This window comes from Hippocampus zosterae, chromosome 8, assembly GCF_025434085.1.
Source record: "Hippocampus zosterae strain Florida chromosome 8, ASM2543408v3, whole genome shotgun sequence".
Taxonomy (NCBI): Eukaryota; Metazoa; Chordata; class Actinopteri; order Syngnathiformes; family Syngnathidae; genus Hippocampus; species Hippocampus zosterae.
Window position 1 is genome coordinate 8,093,000 of NC_067458.1, and position 21,846 is coordinate 8,114,845.

The 21,846-nt window shown below is 44.1% G+C and overlaps 1 protein-coding gene across 2 annotated transcripts in view; it reads left to right on the forward strand.

Moving 5' to 3' along the window:
- hmcn1 (hemicentin 1) overlaps nt 1-21,846 on the forward strand; it is a 100,842-nt gene that overhangs the window by 34,616 nt on the left and 44,380 nt on the right. For both annotated transcript variants that reach the window (XM_052073255.1, XM_052073257.1), the window contains exons 12-33: nt 3,507-3,648; nt 3,726-3,853; nt 3,974-4,087; nt 5,547-5,705; nt 6,627-6,818; nt 6,893-6,988; nt 7,859-7,986; nt 8,072-8,216; nt 9,719-9,831; nt 11,651-11,810; nt 12,421-12,586; nt 12,936-13,063; nt 13,796-14,047; nt 14,278-14,373; nt 14,511-14,705; nt 14,791-14,921; nt 15,381-15,528; nt 15,741-15,867; nt 15,945-16,099; nt 16,410-16,688; nt 16,829-17,110; nt 21,707-21,815. In XM_052073255.1, the coding sequence (XP_051929215.1) occupies nt 3,507-3,648; nt 3,726-3,853; nt 3,974-4,087; nt 5,547-5,705; nt 6,627-6,818; nt 6,893-6,988; nt 7,859-7,986; nt 8,072-8,216; nt 9,719-9,831; nt 11,651-11,810; nt 12,421-12,586; nt 12,936-13,063; nt 13,796-14,047; nt 14,278-14,373; nt 14,511-14,705; nt 14,791-14,921; nt 15,381-15,528; nt 15,741-15,867; nt 15,945-16,099; nt 16,410-16,688; nt 16,829-17,110; nt 21,707-21,815 (3,445 nt within the window). The remainder of the gene's footprint in view (nt 1-3,506; nt 3,649-3,725; nt 3,854-3,973; nt 4,088-5,546; nt 5,706-6,626; nt 6,819-6,892; nt 6,989-7,858; nt 7,987-8,071; nt 8,217-9,718; nt 9,832-11,650; nt 11,811-12,420; nt 12,587-12,935; nt 13,064-13,795; nt 14,048-14,277; nt 14,374-14,510; nt 14,706-14,790; nt 14,922-15,380; nt 15,529-15,740; nt 15,868-15,944; nt 16,100-16,409; nt 16,689-16,828; nt 17,111-21,706; nt 21,816-21,846) is intronic.

Consider the following 21,846-nt stretch of genomic DNA (forward strand, 5'->3'; position numbering starts at 1 on the left):
GGTGCTACCAAAATTCCTCCTTCGACAGTTTGAGCCAGGTTTTGATACCTAGCCTTTATTACTTTATTCCACCATGCCTTTTTCTGCATGACTTTATATGACATTGTCTCTTTTCTTTAGTTTTCTTTTTTAAACTAAGATTCAGACCTATTTTTGTGTGTGTGTGTGTGAGTGCGTGTGTGTGTGTGTGTGTGTGTGTGTGTGTGTGTGTGTGTGTGTGTGTGTGTGTGTGTGTGTGTGTGTGTGTGTGTGTGTGTGTGTGTGTGCGCGCATGTGTGTATATGTCTTTTCTTTCACTCCCTCTCTCAGCTGTCAGCAAGCTACGAGGAGATTGTAATTACCCCTGTCTTGGCTATCATAGCCATTTGCATCTCTTTGAAGAGACTCATGCCTGATCACCCGCAACACTTTGACAGAATGTAGTTGACTTGAGAGTAGGTTGAAAATGCATATGTGATGCCATGTGCCAAAGACTTTTTTTCTTGGTCTGGGACTGAAGATGGACTTAATGTTGAAGTTGCGTTATTTATATTACATACATACCTGTATATACTACTGGGTGGCACAGTGCATTTGGTTACCACACCCGCCTGACATTTCGGAGGTTGAGGGTTTGAATCGGGGCTCTGGACTTCCTGAGTGGATTTCATATGTTCCCCCTGTGCGTAGGTTGTTAACGGACACCTCTGGCTTTGGCCATATTCCATATCCACACGTTAGGTTCATTGAAGATTGTAAATTGTCCAAAGGTGTGAATGTGAGTGTGAATGGTTCTTTGTTTATATATATGACATATATATATATATATATATATATGACGGGTGTCAAATTCATTTCACATTGTGGGCCACATACGGACTCAGTATATGTCAAGTGGGCCGCACCATTAACTTTCTACCGTACTCTGGTATAAATAACCAAAATATCATGTCTTTCCTTTGTTTTGGTAAAAAGAAGCCTTGGCGCATTGATACCGTCTGATGTGTTGGGTCTGTTTCAGTGACATTCCGAGACTTCTGTTTTCTTCTCTGAGAAAAACAATGTTGTTTTCTACGCTGATCAAAACTGTGTGCCCCTAGTGGATAATCCATGAAGTACATTTTATGAAAAGTATTCATTCCGTGTCTATAATGCATTTTTTTTCACTTTTGGGACAGGCTTCAGCGCATCCTGATGAGCATAATAAGATAGATAGATAGATAGATAGATAGATAGATAGATAGATAGATAGATAGATAGATAGATAGATAGATAGATATGTTTCTGTCTGGTTATGTTTGGTTTTGTTTCCTCATATGCCCTTTTTGTCACCACCTGTCCCTTGTGTTGAACCAATGAGCTCCCTCAAGTCAACCCTTTGTGTCTTGTCCAGATGTTTCTTGTTGTCTCGTCACTTTGATGGTATTTAGTTCCGTGAGTTCTGTCAGTCTTTGTTGGGTCATTGTGAGTTGTGAGTATGTGACTGTGTGCTCAGCTCCTGTCACATTTTGTTTTAATGGCACGGGTTTATTTTGATACTTTGGCTTCCTTGTGATTTCCAGGCATTTGTTTGAGCACTTTGACTTAGTGTTTTTCCATTGTACTCCTGTGTGTATTTTTGTTCAATACATTTTGGTCAGTCCTCCCTGCCTCCCTGCTTTTTGGGATCCTACTCCACCACCATGTAAAACGTGACATAGATATCGTCATCGTCATGTTCATGTTGTTAAACATTGTTGCTCCTTTGAATCCAACAATAAAACCTTCGAGGATATTAACGTAATTGATACTTACCAAGACTAAGGCTCAAATGATTTGAGCATCATTTTGTTTGCTCTTTCCCTATTTTGCCTCTGATTCCTCTGGCTTTGAGAAGAAAATACTTTCTAATAACTCCAGTAATGATGCAGATGATACTGACGTCAGGAACATCACAGCACTCTTGCCAATAGAGTACCATTATTTACCATATTCAATGAGGGCACACGGTTTGGATGTTATATTCATAAATATGACACTGCAAATATCAGCCGACGGTGCAAGCTTGTAAACGAAAACGAGTTGAAAACCATTGTGTGACTCTCTGTAATCAGTGTGCCAAAATGAGTATTTCAATTCCTTATTGATAATTGCAAAATGTGTCTAGAGGTATGAAAGTGCAGACAATGACAGAGGGCAGTAGCAAACTTAAATGAGAACTGAGGTACTTGGATTGTGTATGTCTTGATTTTTCTTAGCCTATTTTTAATGTTTATGCTTGAAATGTTTCATCAGTCTGCCAAGGGAGTAGAAACTGAGATGAGCCGACAGCTATAATCTTACATACTTTCATGCAAATGCTCATTAATATGCATGTTTTATTAGATTGATACATACAATAAAACACAGATGACTTGTATGCAGCTGATCAATTCCCCTTCATTCTTCGAAGCGGTCCATATTTTGACTTTTCCCCCGAGGTGGGGTGTCCAACCTTGTCCTCGAGGGCCCCTATCCAACATGTTTTCGATGTCTCCCTCCCACAACATACCTGATTCAAATGATCAGGATCGTTATCAAGTTATAATTGAATCAGGTGCGTTGGAGGAGGGACGCGTCTGAAGCATTGTGGCTCGGGGCCCTCGAGGATTGGAATTGGACACGCCTGCTCTAAAGTCGGTTGGGATACAATCCAGAAACTTTCATGACCTTGAACAGTAAAAGTAGTCTTAAAAAAATGGATGGGTTTTGTTTTTTCCATTGCTAACCAGTATGTGGAAGTTGATCACAAAAGAGAAAATATAATGGCTCTCCAACTATGCATTATACGTACCAAAAACAACAGCCATTGTAGTTTATGTTCTGTAGGTGTAACGAATGATTTAAGGAACAAAATAAGGAATCTTATGTGATGAAATTGACAGAAGAAAGGCAGGGAGTGGGTGTGAACATGACTTAAGAGTGGAAGCTTGGTAAGAAAGTATGTTTTCAAGCTATAATGCTGCAAATTTGGGTTAAACAAAAAAGGTCTTTACTCCAAGTGTTCTTGCCATCTGTGGACAGGGTGACTTTATCCATCCAAAGAGACAAACAAGAGGATGGTCTCGTTTGTCTGCATGAGAATCCATGTACTTACATCTGACATTCTGGTGTATACAGTAGAGCTTCATGCTGTGCTGCGTCAAGCGTTGTAGCAGGAACAAATCACATTATTATATCATTGATGCACACTGAAATTGTGATTTATGCTGGAAGCCGTTTCCCCACGCTGAACTTTCTAGAAGTGGAGTTCGGTGACTCAATTTGACAGTTATAGCGGAAAACACCCTTAAAGTGTTGAGGGACACATCATGAATCAAGTGGCTCCTCTCTGAAAATTGCACAGTTAACCAGGACTGACGACAACTCATAACCTTCTTAGTTGGAGCAACTTTTCACGTTGATTCAATTTATGAGTGCCTGAACTACAGTAGATGCCGTAGAACACTGCGCTGCTTTTTGACAAGTAAACTATATTATATAAATCTGGAATGTCACTTTCCCTTTAGAGATGCCTCGTGTCTCCGTGGAGCCTCGGAACCAGACGTTTACATCAGGAGAGGAAGTCAAGATCAGATGCTCAGCCAGTGGCTACCCGCCACCCTTCCTGGCTTGGACACACAACGGCATGTTTATTATGGCATCAAGCAGGTAAATTCACTATTCTTTTGAAAGTGTTTCACATTTTATTTGCTCTTGGTTAAGATGCAAAACATAATTTTGTTCAGACACAGAATGACAGGTGATGGCACGCTATCAATAAGAAACATAGAGAAGATGGATGAAGGTGTTTATGGCTGCTTGGCCAGCAACCAAGCGGGAACTGACTCGATGGTTTCCATCCTCACTTACATCGGTGAATAATACACACTGGCATTTCTTGAACGTACACAGACAAGAGACATTTACTTTAACAATAAAAACACAAACTACACCCAAGTACTGTACAATACTTAGTTAACTGCTTTGTCCGTAGAATCTCCTGTGGTGACAGTGGCTGTTGATGAGATTCTCACTGGTATTGGAGAAAACACTGTGATGGCCTGTTCTGCATCAGGAATCCCCCACCCAGAGATCTGGTGGTACAAAGGTACATTTTACAAGTAGCTTTTTCAAGTAAATTTGACATGCATATATTCTATAAGCCGCGCACCTAAAAGTATTCCATTTTCTCAAAAGTCAACAGTGGGCCCTATAAGCCGATATGGCTTGTATGTGGATCGATATTCTGATTTCTTGGATGTAGTAATTTGACGGTTCTGTCAAGCGCTTTGTTACAGCGGCAGCGGTTGTTAAAGCTCTAGTTAAGTAAATCTGTATTGTATTGTATTGTATTCACTTTAGCGTAGCTCCATCTAATGAATGCATAACTTAGCTTCTATTCTATGTGCTTTATAAGGCGATGCACCCTATATATGAAAAGGAGCCTTATATTGTGGAAAATATGGTAGTTTAGTCATACAAGAGTTATGGAATGAAGCCACATCCTTCAGGTTTGGAGACAGCTACTCTCCAACCTGAGCCATGCCGTTCATACTGTGTTTTAGTTAGCCTATTGCTGGTGTTGGACACGATACTCATACCTCCAAAAAACAGTTCTCCTTATTGAAGACTACTACTAACACATGGCTTCGGTGGTAGAGTGATTTTCTTCCAACCTGAAGGTTGTGGGTTTGTTCCTCAACCCGTGAGTGACTTTATTTTAAAATAAACTATTACTGTGCACAGTCGCTGATGGTGGAGCGGTACACTCGCCTGACTTGTCTTTGGGCAGTGTGGGATCGGTTCCCACTCATGACAGTGTGGATGTGGGTGTGAATGGTTGTTTGTTTCTATATGTGCCCTGTGATTGATTGGTGTCCAGTTCAGGGTGTCGTCCGCCTTCCACAAAAAGTCAGCTGGGAAAGGCTCCAGCAACTCCCCGCAACCCTGTTCAGGATAAGCGGTGTTGAAAATAAATGCATTGATATTACTTTGCAAATAAAATGTACTAAGCTTTTATTAGTTATAAAACTTTTTTTTTTCAATTAACTATCACTCCAAATGTTTTCAGTGTAACAACACAGAGACATAATCACATGAATCACATTTTAGACAAACGATAAAATATTTGGGCGGCCCGGTAGTCCAGTGGTTAGCACGTCGGCTTCACAGTGCAGAGGTACCGGGTTCGATTCCCGCTCCGGCCTCCCTGTGTGGAGTTTGCATGTTCTCCCCTGCGTGGGTTTTCTCCGGGTGCTCCGGTTTCCTCCCACATTCCAAAAAACATGCGTGGCAGGCTGATTGACCACTCTAAATTGTCCCTAGGTGTGAGTGTGAGTGCGAATGGTTGTTCGTTTCTGTGTGCCCTGCGATTGGCTGGCAACCGATTCAGGGTGTCCCCCGCCTACTGCCCGGAGACGGCTGGGGTGGGCTCCAGCACCCCCCGCGACCCTAGTGAGGATCAAGCGGTACGGAAGATGAATGAATGAATGAATGATAAAATATTTGGGGCAGAAAATAAAATTGAGTAACAAGTACAAGCTTGAGCAATTTCTTCTGCTTGCCAGGTGATGTCCAGCTGCAATCAACAGCTTCGTTGGACATAGATGCACTGGCAGGTACAATGACCATCAAGAATACCCAGGAAGTTGATGCTGGAGACTACACTTGTGTGGCTTCCAACACTGCTGGCACTTCATCAGGAAAGGTTGCTCTTGATGTTGGGGGTATGTGTGCAATTGTTTATGTTTTCATTAGTTTGTTTTTTTTTCATATCTAAATGCGGAATGGAGAATGTATCTGAATGCCGATCTAAAGTACTATGCAATAGAGGTTGACATATTTTTGGGAATCCCACGGGTCACGGAATTCCCTCAGGATTCTCACAGGATTGGAGTAAACTTTACCTTTGATCATGGATTCGGATGGTACAAAATACAAATGTTTTTTTTTTACTATGGTCCAGGACCGGGACTGGGATGTGATTTTTTTCTGTGGGAGTGGGATGGGACAACGTATTGCACTAAACACATCAAATATGGCACACATTTTGATAGAGTGTGTAATTGGTGTGCAAACATGACCAGGAGAGCTTCTGCCTTTAAACAGCTGCCTCAAACAGTGAATACAGTTAGACAAGTTTTACAACCATCAACTTTCTGAGCCAAATTAAATTTGCAAAATGGCCACATGAGACACTGTAATGCTTGCCGAGCCAAGTGTTAGCAAGCCAATATGCTAACTTCAACATTGTTCTATAATATTTTAAATGTATGTAGAAAAAGCATATTGTCTAGTTTCAATAAAATGCTACATGTCTATATTTGTAATAACTAGAAAATAACATTTTTAAAAATGATATATAGTCATTAAAATGACATCCTTCCACATTCAGTTCCAAGGCACAAGATGATTACTGGTAGTTTATATGTTAATTAGCTGTGTGGTACATGCTTTCATAGCCAGATAAAAGCTATACATGGATTTTTTTGCACCTACACACAAACAGGAAAATGACGGCAATATTCAGTGTACTGACACTTCAGTCACTGGGCAGCTCTTTGATGAGTGGGCAGCTTAGTTGCCTTCAGCACATATTACACGCAGATGAAATATAATGACCCTTACCCACTTCAACTTCATTGCAGATGCACCAAGGTTCACCCAAGAGCCATTAAACGTGGCGGTGGACATTGGTTCCAATGTGACCCTCCCATGCCAAGCCCAAGGCTATCCAGATCCACAAGTCACCTGGAGGAGACTGGACGGTTTGCCCCTTTTCAATCAGCACCACGGACGTAGCATCATGACTCAAGACAAGCGAGGTCTTCATATCACCAGTGAGTTTCACATTCACAGGTATGCGGACTGTGAAGTCCATTATTTGGGTTTAAACATTTCTTCCCCATGTCAGACCTGTGGGTTGAGGATGAGACAGAATATGTCTGTGAGGCTTCCAACCATTTTGGCAAGATCCAAACCCATGGAAGCATCACTGTGACAGGACTGGGTAAGAATTTGATTTTATATGAGATATGTTGGCACTGTAGCTTTGTTTTATTTTATTCATTTGTCGGTCCGTATAAAGGTCACAGTACAGTTCCTAAAACAAAAAATGAACAAGGTCAAAGTACAGACCCACATTGATGGCATATATCGCATATTTGAATTCACTCCTCTGCAATTACCTAATGGACATCAAACAAAAGAGGCTTCAATTGATCTGGGGTAATTTAACGCCAGCTTTCTGTCGATGTTTTTTGCGCCCCCAAAACTCGTGTTGGTGAATTAGACGTTGTTTATCAATGAGGCTATCTATTTTCTCCATTTTGACCGGTTAGCGCCACACAAAAGCCTCACAAACCTTTAGTGGATTCAGCCCTGTGTTTATCTATTAGCTATTGGAAAATGGTATATTTATATATTATTGTGACTAAAATCAAATGATCAAATGGCATTTTGTGAGTAAGTTATGCAGAAATCGAACTACTTTCAAAGAGTTCACACGTTTGTTCTTGCAAGCATATGATCACATCTGCGGGGAAACAAAGTGTGAGTGTCCTTCCTTTTAGCGGATGTGGAAAATTCAGATAGTGTTTATATTGCTTTGTGTTTACAGCAACCAGTCGTTCTTTTTTTCCCCTCTCGTTGAAAATACAAACTCTGTGAAGTATCACTAATGGCTGACGGCTGCAATCAAATCAAATTGGTTCCCAAATCATTTGAAAAAAATTTGTTCAATTAAGACGTGTTGTTGAAGTGTTCTTTCATCGAACAAAACCCAAAACCCGTCCCCGAAGTAGTGAATGCACTTTTTCGCGATCAATGGTCAACTTTTCTTGACCGAAACAATCCGTAATCGCTTGAATGTTGTCTGCAGTGACGCCTGTCATTGCAATGAGTCCAGCAGTGATCAGTGTGATCAAAGACCAGCAGTTGACTTTACCCTGTGTACTGTTGGCTGGAAATCCACTGCCTGACAGACAGTGGCTGCACAACTATGGCCTTGTAAGTACAACGGATCTTTAATGAATAGTTAAACAGAAGTTGAAAAGTTGTCATGAAAATTCCATACGCCTGCCATTTTTTTTAGGTGACCTCAGATGATTATGTGACTGTACGGAGTGATGGCAGTCTGCACATTGAGCGAGTTCAGCTGGACGACGCTGGTGACTACACATGCTTGGCTGAGAGCCTTGTTGGTGCCACCAATCACACCACAGCTGTCAACGTCCACGGTAGTGTACAAAGATGACCACGGATACGGATACACAACATAACACAAACAAACAGACAAATATTTATTTATAAGATAACAAAACCTTTAATAGTCTCACAATGGAGCAATTCCCACTTCACAGCAGTATACTGACTCACAGTTTTAAGGTTTGAATCTCTGCTACTGCCTTACTTGTGAGTAATTGGCATGTTTTTCTCATGCCTGCGTGGGAGTTCTCATTTTATAGGTTCCTCACACATTTGCCCAAATTAATAAATGGTCATTTTGCACACAGCGTAATGTGACTGTACAGTAACTGGTTGGTGAGTGAATTTTACGTAAAGATGTGTTGCATTTTTTAAAATTAAAAAAAATGATAAATGCACATGTTGCTGATGGTGTAGTGGTACACTCGGCTGACTTGTGAGCGGGCAGCGTGGGATCGCTTCCCACTCAGTGACGGTGTGGTTGCGGGTGTGAATGGTTGCTCGTCTCTATATGTGCCCAACGACTGACTGGCGGCCAGTTCAGGGTGCCTTCCACCTGAAGTCAGCTGGGATAGGCTCCAACACCCCCTGCGACCCTGTTCAGGATAAACGGTGTTGAAAATGGATGCATGAGAAATGGATGGATAAATGCACGTTTTTGGAATATCTGATGCCAGAGGTCATGAAGAAACCCACGCAAACATAGGGAGAGTATGCTCCACTCCACACAGGAATGCCAAAACCTCGATTCAAATTTCAGAACTGTGAAGTGGATGTGCTTACAATTACGTCAACCTTGCCGCCCCCAGATGCCTAGATAGCCGCAAAAATAGAAAACACAGGAAGATGAGCAAATTGAAAGGGAAATAAAATGAAGCCCATAGTTTCGTGCTTGACAAGGTGATGTAAAAAAAAAAGACCATTAAGAATTGGCCAAAAACAAAAATAATGGACAGATGCCAGGATAATGAAGCTGCTGTGACAACCAAATTTTCAATAAAGAAATGAATTACATTAAACCATTTAAGAGCATTTCCCCTTTTCTGTTAGTTCAGTGTAACTCTTATGACAGACACAATTTTGTTTTTTCAGTGATAGGTGAGCGAAGTAAAAAAAAAAAAAACGTGAGATGTTTAAAATAATGTTGGCCAGACCTGTTTTTGGAGTAATCAGAGATTAGGGCATAAGTATTCCCTGATATCTTAAATCTGTCAGAGGCACATCACATCCATTTCTGGAGTCAAATTTATTTTCATTATTTTATTTTATTTATTTTTTTTGTTTCTCCAAAAAGATCCAAGACGTGAGTAGTCTAAAGAAATGTGGTCTGTGACTAGAGAAAAATAAATCGGGTTGCGATCACGGGACAGTAACAAGATGGAGAGAAAAGGAAAATGAATTACCTTTGCCAAGTTTTCACTGAAGGAAAAGACATTCTCCAGATGCTTCTGAGATGCAAGACATCCCAGTAATGTTAAATTAGTTTATCCACAAAATTATTGCAATGACTTTCCAACTTTGTTTCTGCTATTAGTGATTCCATCCATTCAACATGGCCCTCAAGTGTTCAGCACGATTGAGGGGACACCCATCTCTCTGCCCTGCCGTGCCAGCGGGATACCCACACCTGAGATCACCTGGTCTAAGGTCTGTAATGGTATTTACATCATTTTCTTTTATTTATATTATACATATATATATATATATATATATATATATATATATATATATATATATATATATATATATATTACCCACAAAAAAGTTAGTGATATTTGGCTTTCAGGTGAAATTTATGGAAAATGTAAAAGGTTCACGCGACATGAAAATAGGACATTTAAATAGAAGGATGCACTGGTGATTTCCTCAAACAATTAATTGAAACTAAAGTCAACAACAATAGTGGGTACACTATTTATTTTCTGCTGAGGCACGGCGTCCCATTCTTCTTGAAGGGTAGCCCCCCAGATCATTGAGGTTCTGTGGTGCAGCGTTTTGAGCCTCTACACGGCGACTCAGCTGATCCCACAGGTTTTCAATAGGAATCAGGTCTGAAGAAAGCGCAGACCATTCAATTTGAGGTACACCAGTTGTCAACAGCCGTTCCTTGATAATGCGACCTTGATGAGCTGGAGGAGCATTGTCGTTCCATGAAGATGAAATTAGGCCCATGTTGTTCATGTAGGGGCACGATCACTGGATTCTTAATGTAATTCGGGTAGTATGTCGGGTAGTATATCGGGTACTTGTCACTGTCCCAAGTGTAGGGTAGTTCTGTACCGACTGGGCACACCTGCCCACACTGTAACACTGACACCACCAAAAGCTCATCTGGCGACAACAGTGGCTAATGCGCAGCACTCTTCTTGGCATCACCAACAGCATTGGCGGCCATCATTTCTGCTCACTTTCATCAGAGAACAGCACTGAGGCCCACTCGTATCTCGCCCAGTGTAAATGCTCCCTGGCCCATGCAAGACGATGAGGCCTGGTGGTGTGTTCAGGTACCCTTGCAGGTCATTTAGCATGCAGACCACACTGATGTTAGCGGTTTGGAATGGTTAATGTGACACTTGGGTGCCTCTCACTTCCCTTAAACATGCCTGGAGTTGAGTGGCATTTATCATCCAGTCTCTCAGGGCATTGTTCACAATGTAGCGATCATCAGCATGGGACGTGGCCAAAGGACGTCCACTTCTACATCTTTCTGTGACTCTTCCAGTCTCTTGCAGAGAAAAAGGTCTGAGCTCAGATTTCCTTCATACAGCGTCACTATACTGACAATACCAAAATAAGCATTTGTATTCAGCGGAATAGTAAAAGGCAAGAAAAGGTAAACACAAATTGAAATATCACTTTCTGGGCTGTCAACACAGCCAGTCAGTATCATGGAACAACAGTCACAGTCAGAATAAATCATTTCAAAGACATTAATCCAAATGTCGGAGCATTTTATAACACACTGGCTCCTAATTTAACTCCAAAATGTGTTTTTGGCTTCACTCAAAATACTTTGCTGCTGTTTCCTTTATGTGTGTGTTAGGCGGCAATAATCTCTGTATGGGCTACGAATATGCAGTAGAGATTGCATGTGTATGTTCAATATCTCAAGCTACAGTTGAAGAGCTCCAAGGGGTTTTGAGCGTCACATGCCTGGAAATCAATTTTAACTCAAAATCCACTCTGGAATTTCAATATTCCGGCCCATGTTTGTTCCCCATGTGTTTGTACCATTAAACTACCTGCGTGACTGTAAACTAGCTTGTCTGGTCCGCACCGCATTGACATATGCCTTTGTGTGGAGTCTCTCCGAAATGGAATGCCATACCCTAAATGTTAACTGGGTTTTGGTTCATTTAATTGTGTGACTTTTTTTTTTAATCCGAATTTATTTTTAGTTGAATTCCGGTTTTAATAATTTGAGCAGCGGGTGCTTCCATTCACTCTTTTGTGATCTATTTTGAAGGTTGGGAAGCCTGTAAACTTGGGTGGTCTAGCCTTCTCCTTGGACTCTGACGGCAGCCTGCTGATTGCCTCACCCTCTGGAAATGAGACAGGAGAGTTCCTCTGCACAGCTGTCAATGCTGCTGGTCACACCTCAAGAAAAGTCCAACTAACTGTCTTTGGTAATGCTTTTGCAAAAAGAGAGGCAACCATAACACACTTATGCTCACTTTTCCTAAATTTGGGGGAAGACCTCAAATGCTGCAGACAATGATTCAACAATATGTTTTAAATCATATCATTAAATGTGTTCTTGTGAAAACTCTTGGGAATTTAAATGGTGGGATTTATGGAGTCATTATGATGATTCAGCTCGACCAGGGGGCGGCAACCTAAAATGTTGAAAGAGCTATATTGGACCAAAAAAAACGAAAAACAAATACTGTATGTATGGAGCCGCAAAAAAAAAAAAGCCTTATACTGTACAAGCCTTATAATGAGGGCAACAAATGCTGTATGTATCTATATTACCTATATTATCTATCAAAATGACTAAGTTGGCTACAAATACACAATGAGCCTTCATGATTAAATTGTCACATACATGGTGGTGGAGGACCCCAAAAAGCAGGCAAAGAGGGAGAAGCAGGGTGAACTTGACAAACATGTACCTGTATTAACAAAATGCTGAGAAAACTGGAACATTGTGTGATTCTAAATGAAAGGCTACATACAATAGTAAATGGCATTTTTTTTGGATTGATTGACACTCTTCACCATTTGTGCTTCCAGTACGCCCGAGGTCCAATACTAGTGGTGCCAGAGTCTCCTCTGTCCCAACAAGGATGTCAGTGATTGAGGGTGAGGATGCAATTTTACTATGTGAAGTACATAGTGTCCCTCCTCCCTCCATTAGCTGGTCCAAGGAGAGACAACTCATCTCTCCTTACTCGCCAAGGTAAACATACATGTTTTTGACCACACACACTCACACATACAATATACATATGGTGTTAGGGTAGAATATAGTCATTGTCACTGCGATCTACCCGCACGGTGAAAAAATTAGGTTAGTCAGATGCATGTGCTCAATAGACAGTACAGGATGATAGAGAAATACTCCAACATAACTCTGCGAAATATGGCACTCGTACAATAAGTAATGCTTTGTAGGGTAGCTGCATTGACATTATCTGAGTAGTATGCAACATTGTCTGGTCTGTAGATGGTATACGGACTATTTCTATTCATATTCACACTGCATTTAATGAGTTAACTAGCTTTAAATGTCTTTGTGCTGCTTTCAGACACAATCAGCTACCATCAGGGTCACTGAAAATCTTCGAGACCAAAGTGTCAGACAGTGGGCTCTATGTATGCATTGCCTCTAACATTGCTGGCAATCTAACTCAATCCATTGAATTGAGCGTTCTGGGTAAGTTTGTGTTAACCCATTCAGCGGCAAGATGAGCAAATACAGTCAAACCTCAGTTTTCATCCATAATCCATTCCAGAAGGCTGTTCGAAAACCGAATTGTTTGAAAAGCAAAACCATGCTCTTTAAAAAAAAAACTTTATTGAACACGTCTGCTCACAATGGCAACACGAGGAAGCGTCACTTTTTCGTCTACTTGAGGAAGCGTCACTTCCTTGTATAAGGAAGGCGAGAGGAGTCAAGCGGTGCATTCAAGTGCGCTCCGTTTGTTCGAGAACTGAAATTTGTTCGTCATCCGAGGCATAATAAACTCCAAAGTTTTGGTTTAAAACCGAATTGGTCGAGAACCTAGACGTTCGAAAACTGAGGTTTGACTGTAAACCATTTTACATTAATTGGAGATTTAGTCACAATATAATCGTTAATAATACATAAACATTTTAATTCCAGAGTGCTGGGTTTTTTAATTTATATATATTTTTTATCCATTATTTGGTTAGACATAAAATAATTCTTTCTGTCTTCCATTATAATAAAGTCTTCCCTGAAGAGCAGAAACTCTTAAGGCTGATATGTGGATGTGCTTTCATTTATATTATTATTTTTTTTAATTTCCTGTCAGGTTTTCCCAGAAAACCTGTTCAGAACTTACTGATTAAATTGTATAAGTAGCATATAAGTTCAGATGCGACAAACAGTTAACAAGTTTTAATCTTGACCTCTACCCATCAGTGCCCCCTAATATCCAGGCGGGTCCCAAGATCATGAAAGTCCAGATGGGTCATCTTGTTGAGCTTCTGTGCATCGTACAAGGTGTACCGAAGCCCAACCTTTCCTGGACAAAGGATGGAAAGATGTATCCGATGTCCCTCGATGGCAGTCTCACTTTGGGCCCAGTTGGGCTAGGACATGAAGGAAGTTATACGTGTACAGCAGTCAACATTGCAGGCAGAGATGAAGCTCAAGTGCAACTACTAATACAAGGTTACTTTCAAATATTGCTTCATCAGTGGATATCGTATTCAAGATGTACTTACGAATGCCGCAGGTCTCTTTATTATTTGGAAATAATATTTTCAGGAGCAACACACACATAGATGCCCGATTTGAGTATGACAAACACAACTTAGTTTGGTCGATTTTGTTAACCGTTTGGCCACGGTAGATTTTTTTTATTCGTTGTGGTGTGTAACTGTCCATGTGGTTAATTGCAGTTCCCCCAGTTGTTGAAGTTTTGGAGCCCCCATTCAATAGTCACTTACAGGAGAGAGTTGCAAATCAACGCATTGCCTTCCCTTGCCCTGCCAAAGGTACATCACTGAAATCAGCTATTGTTATTCATTCACTAATCTATGTCTAATCTATATATCTATGTTGAAGGGCCATACATTTTTTTCAAAAGTATCTTAAGTACACTGAGCCTCTTTTTCTCGCCTTGTCTCCGCAGGGCTTCCCAAGCCAGTGATTCAATGGTCACGTAACGGCCAGGTACTTACCGGTAACGAGCCCGGTGTGTCTATTCTGGAGGATGGCACAATGTTGATTCTGGCATCTTTGTCACCGCTGGACGAGGGGGAGTATGTCTGTGCTGCCGCTAATGATGCTGGGTCCACAGAGAGGAAGTATCAACTCAAAGTCAATGGTGACTGACCCAATTAATTTGCTCATTACTCCTAAAAGCTCGCCTGATTGCATTTCCTATTATAACCAAACCTAATGTTTCCCAGTTCCCCCAACACTCCGTGACAGTGACACATCAGGAAACCTTTCTGTGGTTCAAAACCAGCCCACCGATTTGTCCTGTGATATAACAGGAAGCCCGATGCCTGTCATCACCTGGTACAAAGATGGAACTCTTGTAAGAAAAATCAACCTGCACAAACTCAACAATTTATTTATATTTTATATTCGGTACCTTCATAGTTTCTCTAGGTTTTTGCTGTCAGTATCTCCAAGTAGTCTTTTATGAGCATTCTATCAGTTGACTGACTGGATGAGCGGAGATTTTCTCAAAGTTGCTGTTGGCAGGATTTGAACATGCACAGGAAGCCCACAATGGATCTGTAATCCAGCGTTTTAGAAGCTCAGACGATAAATAAGCTATTTACAAAAGTAGTTCAACAAATGAACAGCATACAAATATTTCAACACCAAACTTAGTATTTTATTATTATTTTTTTTTACATGGAAAAAAGCAAAATAACATTGAGTAGCTGTATAAATCACAGGCTCTGCTGAGAGTTATAGGTTATCAATGGCCTGTTCTTTTATACTTTTTTTAAATGTATGTTTCATAATCCATTATGTTGTCTTATAGGTCGAGGCTAGTAACAACATTCACATTGTCGATAAGGGGAAAACCTTGAAACTATTGAAGGCAGCGACAGCAGATGCAGGCAGCTACACCTGTAAAGCCCTCAACATTGCTGGCAACACACAAAAAGACTTCTTTGTGGATGTACTGGGTAAGTAAAAGCAGATAAATCATACAGAAACACAAGTGTGGTTTGTTAATAATTGGGCAGCACAATGTTGATTTTGATAAGCAAGATGCTCCAGGATGGGATCTTGCTTAAAATCTCGATCGGTGGGCTGCATCTTTCCCAGACAGGATATACAGTATGATATGATAGTGGGGGGTGAATGATTCATTAACCATATGTCCTCTCTGTCACAGTCCCTCCCACCATTGCGGGGTCCGATTCTCCCCAAGATATTTCTGGAATTCTCAAACAGGAGATCAGGTTGGAGTGCAAAGTAAAAGGAGTGCCATTTCCCACGATCCAGTGGTACAAGGATCGAAGGTTAGTACCGCAAAACATTATGAATGGTTAATGTGAATGAATCATTCCCTTTTAATCATGCTATTTTGTGTTTCTAGGCTGGTATTTCTTGGGGATCCAAACTTGGAGGTCATGGACCACAGTCAAGTGTTAAGAATAAAGAGTGCCCGTCTAGGAGACCAGGCGAGGTATCAATGTAGCGTCATGAATACAGCTGGCAAACAGTCCAAGGACTTCAATCTCAAGGTGTATGGTGAGCATTTAAGTGAAAATTTGGGGTCAGCCATTCCCATTTTTTTTTCTTTCTCAGGACAAAATATTTGGGAAAATGTCTCAGGAGCTCTCATATGGTTTTACAAAGGCATGATATAAAAATATATGTGAAGTACGTCACAACACGTCTCCAAAGAAGGATTTATTGCTCGGGGTTTTGAAGATAGACTGGTTTTAATCGTTGAAAGTGCACCTAGAACATTGTCATGAAATTGGTCGGACACAAATATCCCGTGACATGTTACGACTTCATGTTTTGTTTAGTTTTTTAAAAATGTTTTTATTCCGAGTTCCCCCATCCATCAGAGGTGGTAACCAAACAACAGAAGTTACCGCCCTGCTGGACACAGTCGTCACGCTTGAGTGTGAGGCACGGGGAGTGCCACTCCCCATCATCACCTGGTTCCGAAAAGGAGAGGCCATCCTTTCTAGCCGCCAGTCTCAGTATGTAGAGCAGGGGCGTTTCCTGAAGATCCCTCGGGTGCAGGCGTCAGATGTTGGCCAGTACACCTGCAAGGTGACCAGTGTCTCCGGAACCGCTGAAAAGAGCTTTGAGCTTGATATCTACTGTAAGAAATCAAAATTTTATGATGAGTTCCTTCCGTTTTATACTAACCGTATTCTTTCACTTCATGTGTGTAAGAGTGAAAATAAAGTAGTAATTTTACAATTATTCTCCTTTTTCTCCTGATTCATCCTCCATCGACAGTACCTCCGTCCATAGCAGGAGGACAGAGCGGAACTTCTGAAAGAAAGGTGGTTCTCAGTAAGCCTCTCATCTTAGAGTGTGAAGCTGGTGGCTACCCTCCCCCTTCCCTTACCTGGCTGAAGGACGGCGTTCCAGTCCAACACGGAGACAAAGTGCGAGTCCTCGACCAAGGGAGGAAAATTGAAATCATGTCAGCCATGGTGTTGGACTCAGGACGCTACGTTTGTGTGGCAACAAGCATTGCTGGGGAGGCGGAAGTCACGTATGACGTCAGAATTTTGGGTATGCACAACTATCTGTCTGGAAGTATAGATGTGGCGCACATAATATACAATACTATATGGATTGGTATATTGTATTTATGATACACTAATGCATTTATTTGATGCAGTGGATTATATTTATGTAAGCAGAAGTCCCCCCTCCGTGAGTCGTCACCTTACCGTGGTGGAGGGGGTTTGTGTGTCCCAATGATCCTAGAAGCTAAGTTGTCTGGGGCTTTATGCCCCTGGCAGGGTCACCCATGGCAAACAGGTTCTAGGTGAGGGGCCAGACAAAGCACGGCTCAAAGACCCCAATGATGATTACGATAAATGGATCTCGGTTTCCCTTGCCCGGACGCGGGTCACCGGGGCCCCCCTCTGGAGCCAGGCCTGGAGGTGGGGCTCGTTGGCAAGCGCCTGGTGGCCGGGCCTACACCCATGGGGCCCGGCCGGGCACAGCCCGAAGAGGCAACGTGGGTCCCCCTTCGCATGGGCTCACCACCCATGAGAGGGGCCAAAGGGGTCGGGTGCAATGTGAGCTGGGCGGCAGCCAAAGGCGGGGACCCTGGCGGTCCGATCCTCGGCTGCAGAAGCTAGCTCTTGGGACATGGAATGTCACCTCTCTGGCAAGGAAGGAGCCCGAGCTGGTGTGTGAGGCAGAGAATTTCCGACTGGTTATAGTCGGACTTGCCTCCACACACAGCCTGGGTTCTGGTACCAGTTCTCTCGAGAGGGGTTGGACTCTCTTCCACTCTGGAGTTGCTCACGGTGAGAGGCGCAGAGCAGGTGTGGGCATACTCATTGCCCCCCGGCTCAGTGCCTGTACATTGGGGTTCACACCGGTAGACGAGAGGGTTGCCTCCCTCCGCCTTCGGGTGGGTGGACGGGTCCTGACTGTTGTTTGTGCATATGCACCAAACAGCAGCTCCGCATACCCACCCTTTTTGGAGTCCCTGGAGGGTGCGCTGGAGAGTACTCCTGCTGGGGACTCCCTTGTTCTGCTGGGGGACTTCAATGCTCACGTGGGCAATGACAGTGAGACCTGGAGGGGCGTGATTGGGAGGAACGGCCCCCCGATCAGAACCGGAGTGGTGTTTTGTTATTGGACTTCTGTGCTCGTCACGGATTGTCCATAACAAACACCTTGTTCAAACATAAGAGTGTCCATATGTGCACTTGGCACCAGGACACCCTAGGCCGCAGTTCGATGATCGACTTTGTAGTTGTATCATCGGATTTGCGGCCGCATGTTCTGGACACTCAGGTGAAGAGAGGGGCGGAGCTGTCAACTGATCACCAACTGGTGGTGAGTAGGCTCCGATGGTGGGGGAAGATGCCGGTCCGTCCTGGCAGACCCAAACGTATTGTGAGGGTTTGTTGGGAGCGTCTGGCGGAATCCCCTGTCAGAAGGAGTTTCAACTCCCACCTCCGACAGAGCTTTTCCCATGTTCCGGGGGAGGCGGGGGACATTGAGCCCGAGTGGACCATGTTCCGTGCCTCTATTGTTGAGGCGGCCAATCTGAGTTGTGGCCGTAAGGTGGTTGGTGCCTGTCGTGGCGGCAACCCCCGTACTCGCTGGTGGACACCAGCAGTAAGGGATGCCGTCAAGCTGAAGAAGGAGTCCTATCGAGCCTTTATGGCCTGTGGGACCCCAGAGGCAGCTGACGGGTATCGATTGGCCAAGCGGGCCGCGGCTTCGGTGGTCGCCGAGGCAAAAACCCGAGCGTGGGAAGAGTTCGGTGAGGCCATGGAAGCCGACTTCCGGACGGCTTCGAGGAAATTCTGGTCCACCATCCGACGTCTCAGGAGGGGGAAGCAGTGCACCACTAACACTGTGTACAGTGGGGATGGGGCGCTGCTGACTTCGACTCGGGACGTTGTGAACCGGTGGGCAGAGTACTTCGAAGACCTCCTCAACTCCACCAACACGCCTTCCTTGGAGGAAGCAGAGCCTGGGGACTCTGAGGTGGGTTCTCCTATCTCTGTGGTTGAAGTCACCGATGTGGTTAAAAAGCTCCTCGGTGGCAAGGCCCCGGGGGTGGATGAGATCCGCCCGGAGTTCCTCAAGGCTCTGGATGTTGTGGGGCTGTCCTGGTTGACACGCCTCTACAACATCGCGTGGACAACAGGGAGAGTGCCTCTGGATTGGCAGACCGGGGTTGTATTCCCTCTTTTTAAAAAGGGGGACCGGAGGGTGTGTTCCAACTACAGAGGGATCACACTCCTCAGCCTCCCTGGTAAGGTCTATTCAGGGGTGCTGGAGAGGAGGGTCCGTCAGGAAGTCGAGCCTCAGATTGAGGAGGAGCAGTGTGGTTTTCGTCCCGGCCGTGGAACAGTGGACCAGCTCTACACCCTTAGCAGGGTCCTTGAGGGTATGTGGGAATTCGCCCAACCAGTCTACATGTGTTTTTTGGACTTGGAGAAGGCGTTTGACCGTGTCCCTCGGGGAGTTCTGTGGGGGGTGCTTCGTGGGTATGGGGTACCGAACCCCCTGATACGGGCTGTTCGGTCACTATACCACCGATGTCAGAGTTTGGTTCGCATTGCCGGCAGTAAGTCGGAATCGTTTCCAGTGGAGGTAGGACTCCGCCAAGGCTGCCCTTTGTCGCCGATTCTGTTCATAACCTTTATGGACAGAATTTCTAGGCGCAGCCGAAGCGTTGAGGGGGTCCGTTTTGGGGGCCTCAGTATTGCATCCCTGCTTTTTGCAGATGATGTGGTGCTGTTGGCTCCTTCAAACGGGGCTCTCCAACTCTCACTGGAGCGTTTCGCAGTCGAGTGTGAAGCGGTTGGGATGAAAATCAGCACCTCCAAATCTGAAACCATGGTCCTCAGTCGGAAAAGGGTGGAGTGCCCCCTCCGGGTCGGGGAGGAGATCTTACCCCAAGTGGAGGAGTTCAAGTATCTTGGGGTCTTGTTCACGAGTGGGGGTAGGAGGGAGCGGGAGATCGACAGGCGGATCGGTGCAGCGTCTGCTGTGATGCGGACGTTGTATCGGTCTGTCGTGGTGAAGAAGTAGCTGAGCCAAAAGGCGAAGCTCTCAATTTACCGATCGATCTATGTCCCAACCCTCACCTATGGTCACGAGCTATGGGTCGTGACCGAAAGAACGAGATCCCGGATACAAGCGGCTGAAATGAGTTTTCTCCGCAGGGTGTCCGGGCTCTCCCTTAGAGATAAGGTGAGAAGCTCAGTCATCCGGGAGGGGCTCAGAGTCGAGCCGCTTCTCCTCCACATCGAGAGGAGCCAGATGAGGTGGCTTGGGCATCTGATTCGGATGCCTCCTGAGCGCCTCCCCGGTGAAGTGTTCCGGTCATGTCCCACCGGGAGGAGACCCCGAGGAAGACCCAGGACACGCTGGAGAGACTATGTCACCCAGCTTGCCTGGGAACGACTCAGGATCCCCCGGGGAGAGCTGGAAGAAGTAGCTAGGGAGAGGGAAGTCTGGGCTTCCCTGCTAAAGCTGTTGCCCCTGCGACCCGGCCCCGGATAAGCGGTAGATGATGGATGGATGGATAAGCAGAAGTCTTGCATCCGAAAGTGTGCTAACGTACGATTGCTAACACATAGCGATATACAGTGTAGCGATAGTATCAAACTCTTTAAAATATGCTCGCAATCACCTTAAAAGATGGCAAGTTACCATAAATGACGTATCACCTTATTATTTGCTCCAGTTAACCAAGCATTTTCATATACTGTATCACAGTACACGCAGGTGCGTGTGAACATACCGGTATTTTGTAGGCGTGCTTATTTTGACAAGCTCAACCCAACCTTGTTTTGAGGGCACATAAACAACCACAAAATAAAATACAAAGTCTCTATTGTCACGTTCTACAGTGCAGATGCAACAGATTTGAGTTTATGAAACCATAACATCTATCCATCCATCCATTTTCCAATCCGCTTTATCCTCACAAGGGTCGTGAGGCGTGCTGGAGCTTATCCCAGCTGTCTTCGGGCAGTTGGCAGGGGACACCCCTAACCGGTGGCCAGCCAATCACAGGGCACACAGAGACGAACAACCATCCGTGCTCGCACTCAATTTTGAGTGTTCCATTAACCTGCCATGCATGTTTTTGGAATGTGGGAGTACCCGGAGAAAACCCACGAAGGCATCAGAAAATGCAAAGTCCACACAGAGAGGCCACAGCCGGGAAACCATAACATTCATTCATCTTCCTAACCGCTTGATCCTCACTCGGGTCGCGGGGGGTGCTGGAGCCTATCCCAGCTGTCTCCGGGCAGTAGGCGGGGGACACCCTGAATCGGTTGCCAGCCAATCGCAGGGCACACAGAGACGAACAACCATTCGCACTCACACTCACACATAGGGACAATTTGGAGTGTTCAATCAGCCTGCCATGCATATTTTGGAATGTGGGAGGAAACCGGAGCACCCGGAGAAAACCCACACAGGCCCGGGGAGAACATGCAAACTCCACACAGGGAGGCCGGAGCTGGAATCGAACACTGTACTTCTGCACTGTGAAGCCGACGTGCTAACCACTGGACTATCGGGCCGCCCATACACAGACAACCAATAATAAAATAGATTTGCACATTCTCAGTATCCTAACCTGGAGTATTTATCTTTAAAAAATGCCCTCAGTGCCGCCTTCTATTGATGGAGGAGACGAGATGACTGACAGCACCATCATTGTCAACACCCCTCTGGAGCTGGAATGCCAAGCCACTGGAACACCTGCACCCGCAATAACGTAAGACCTCGGCGTGGAATTTTTTTCACTT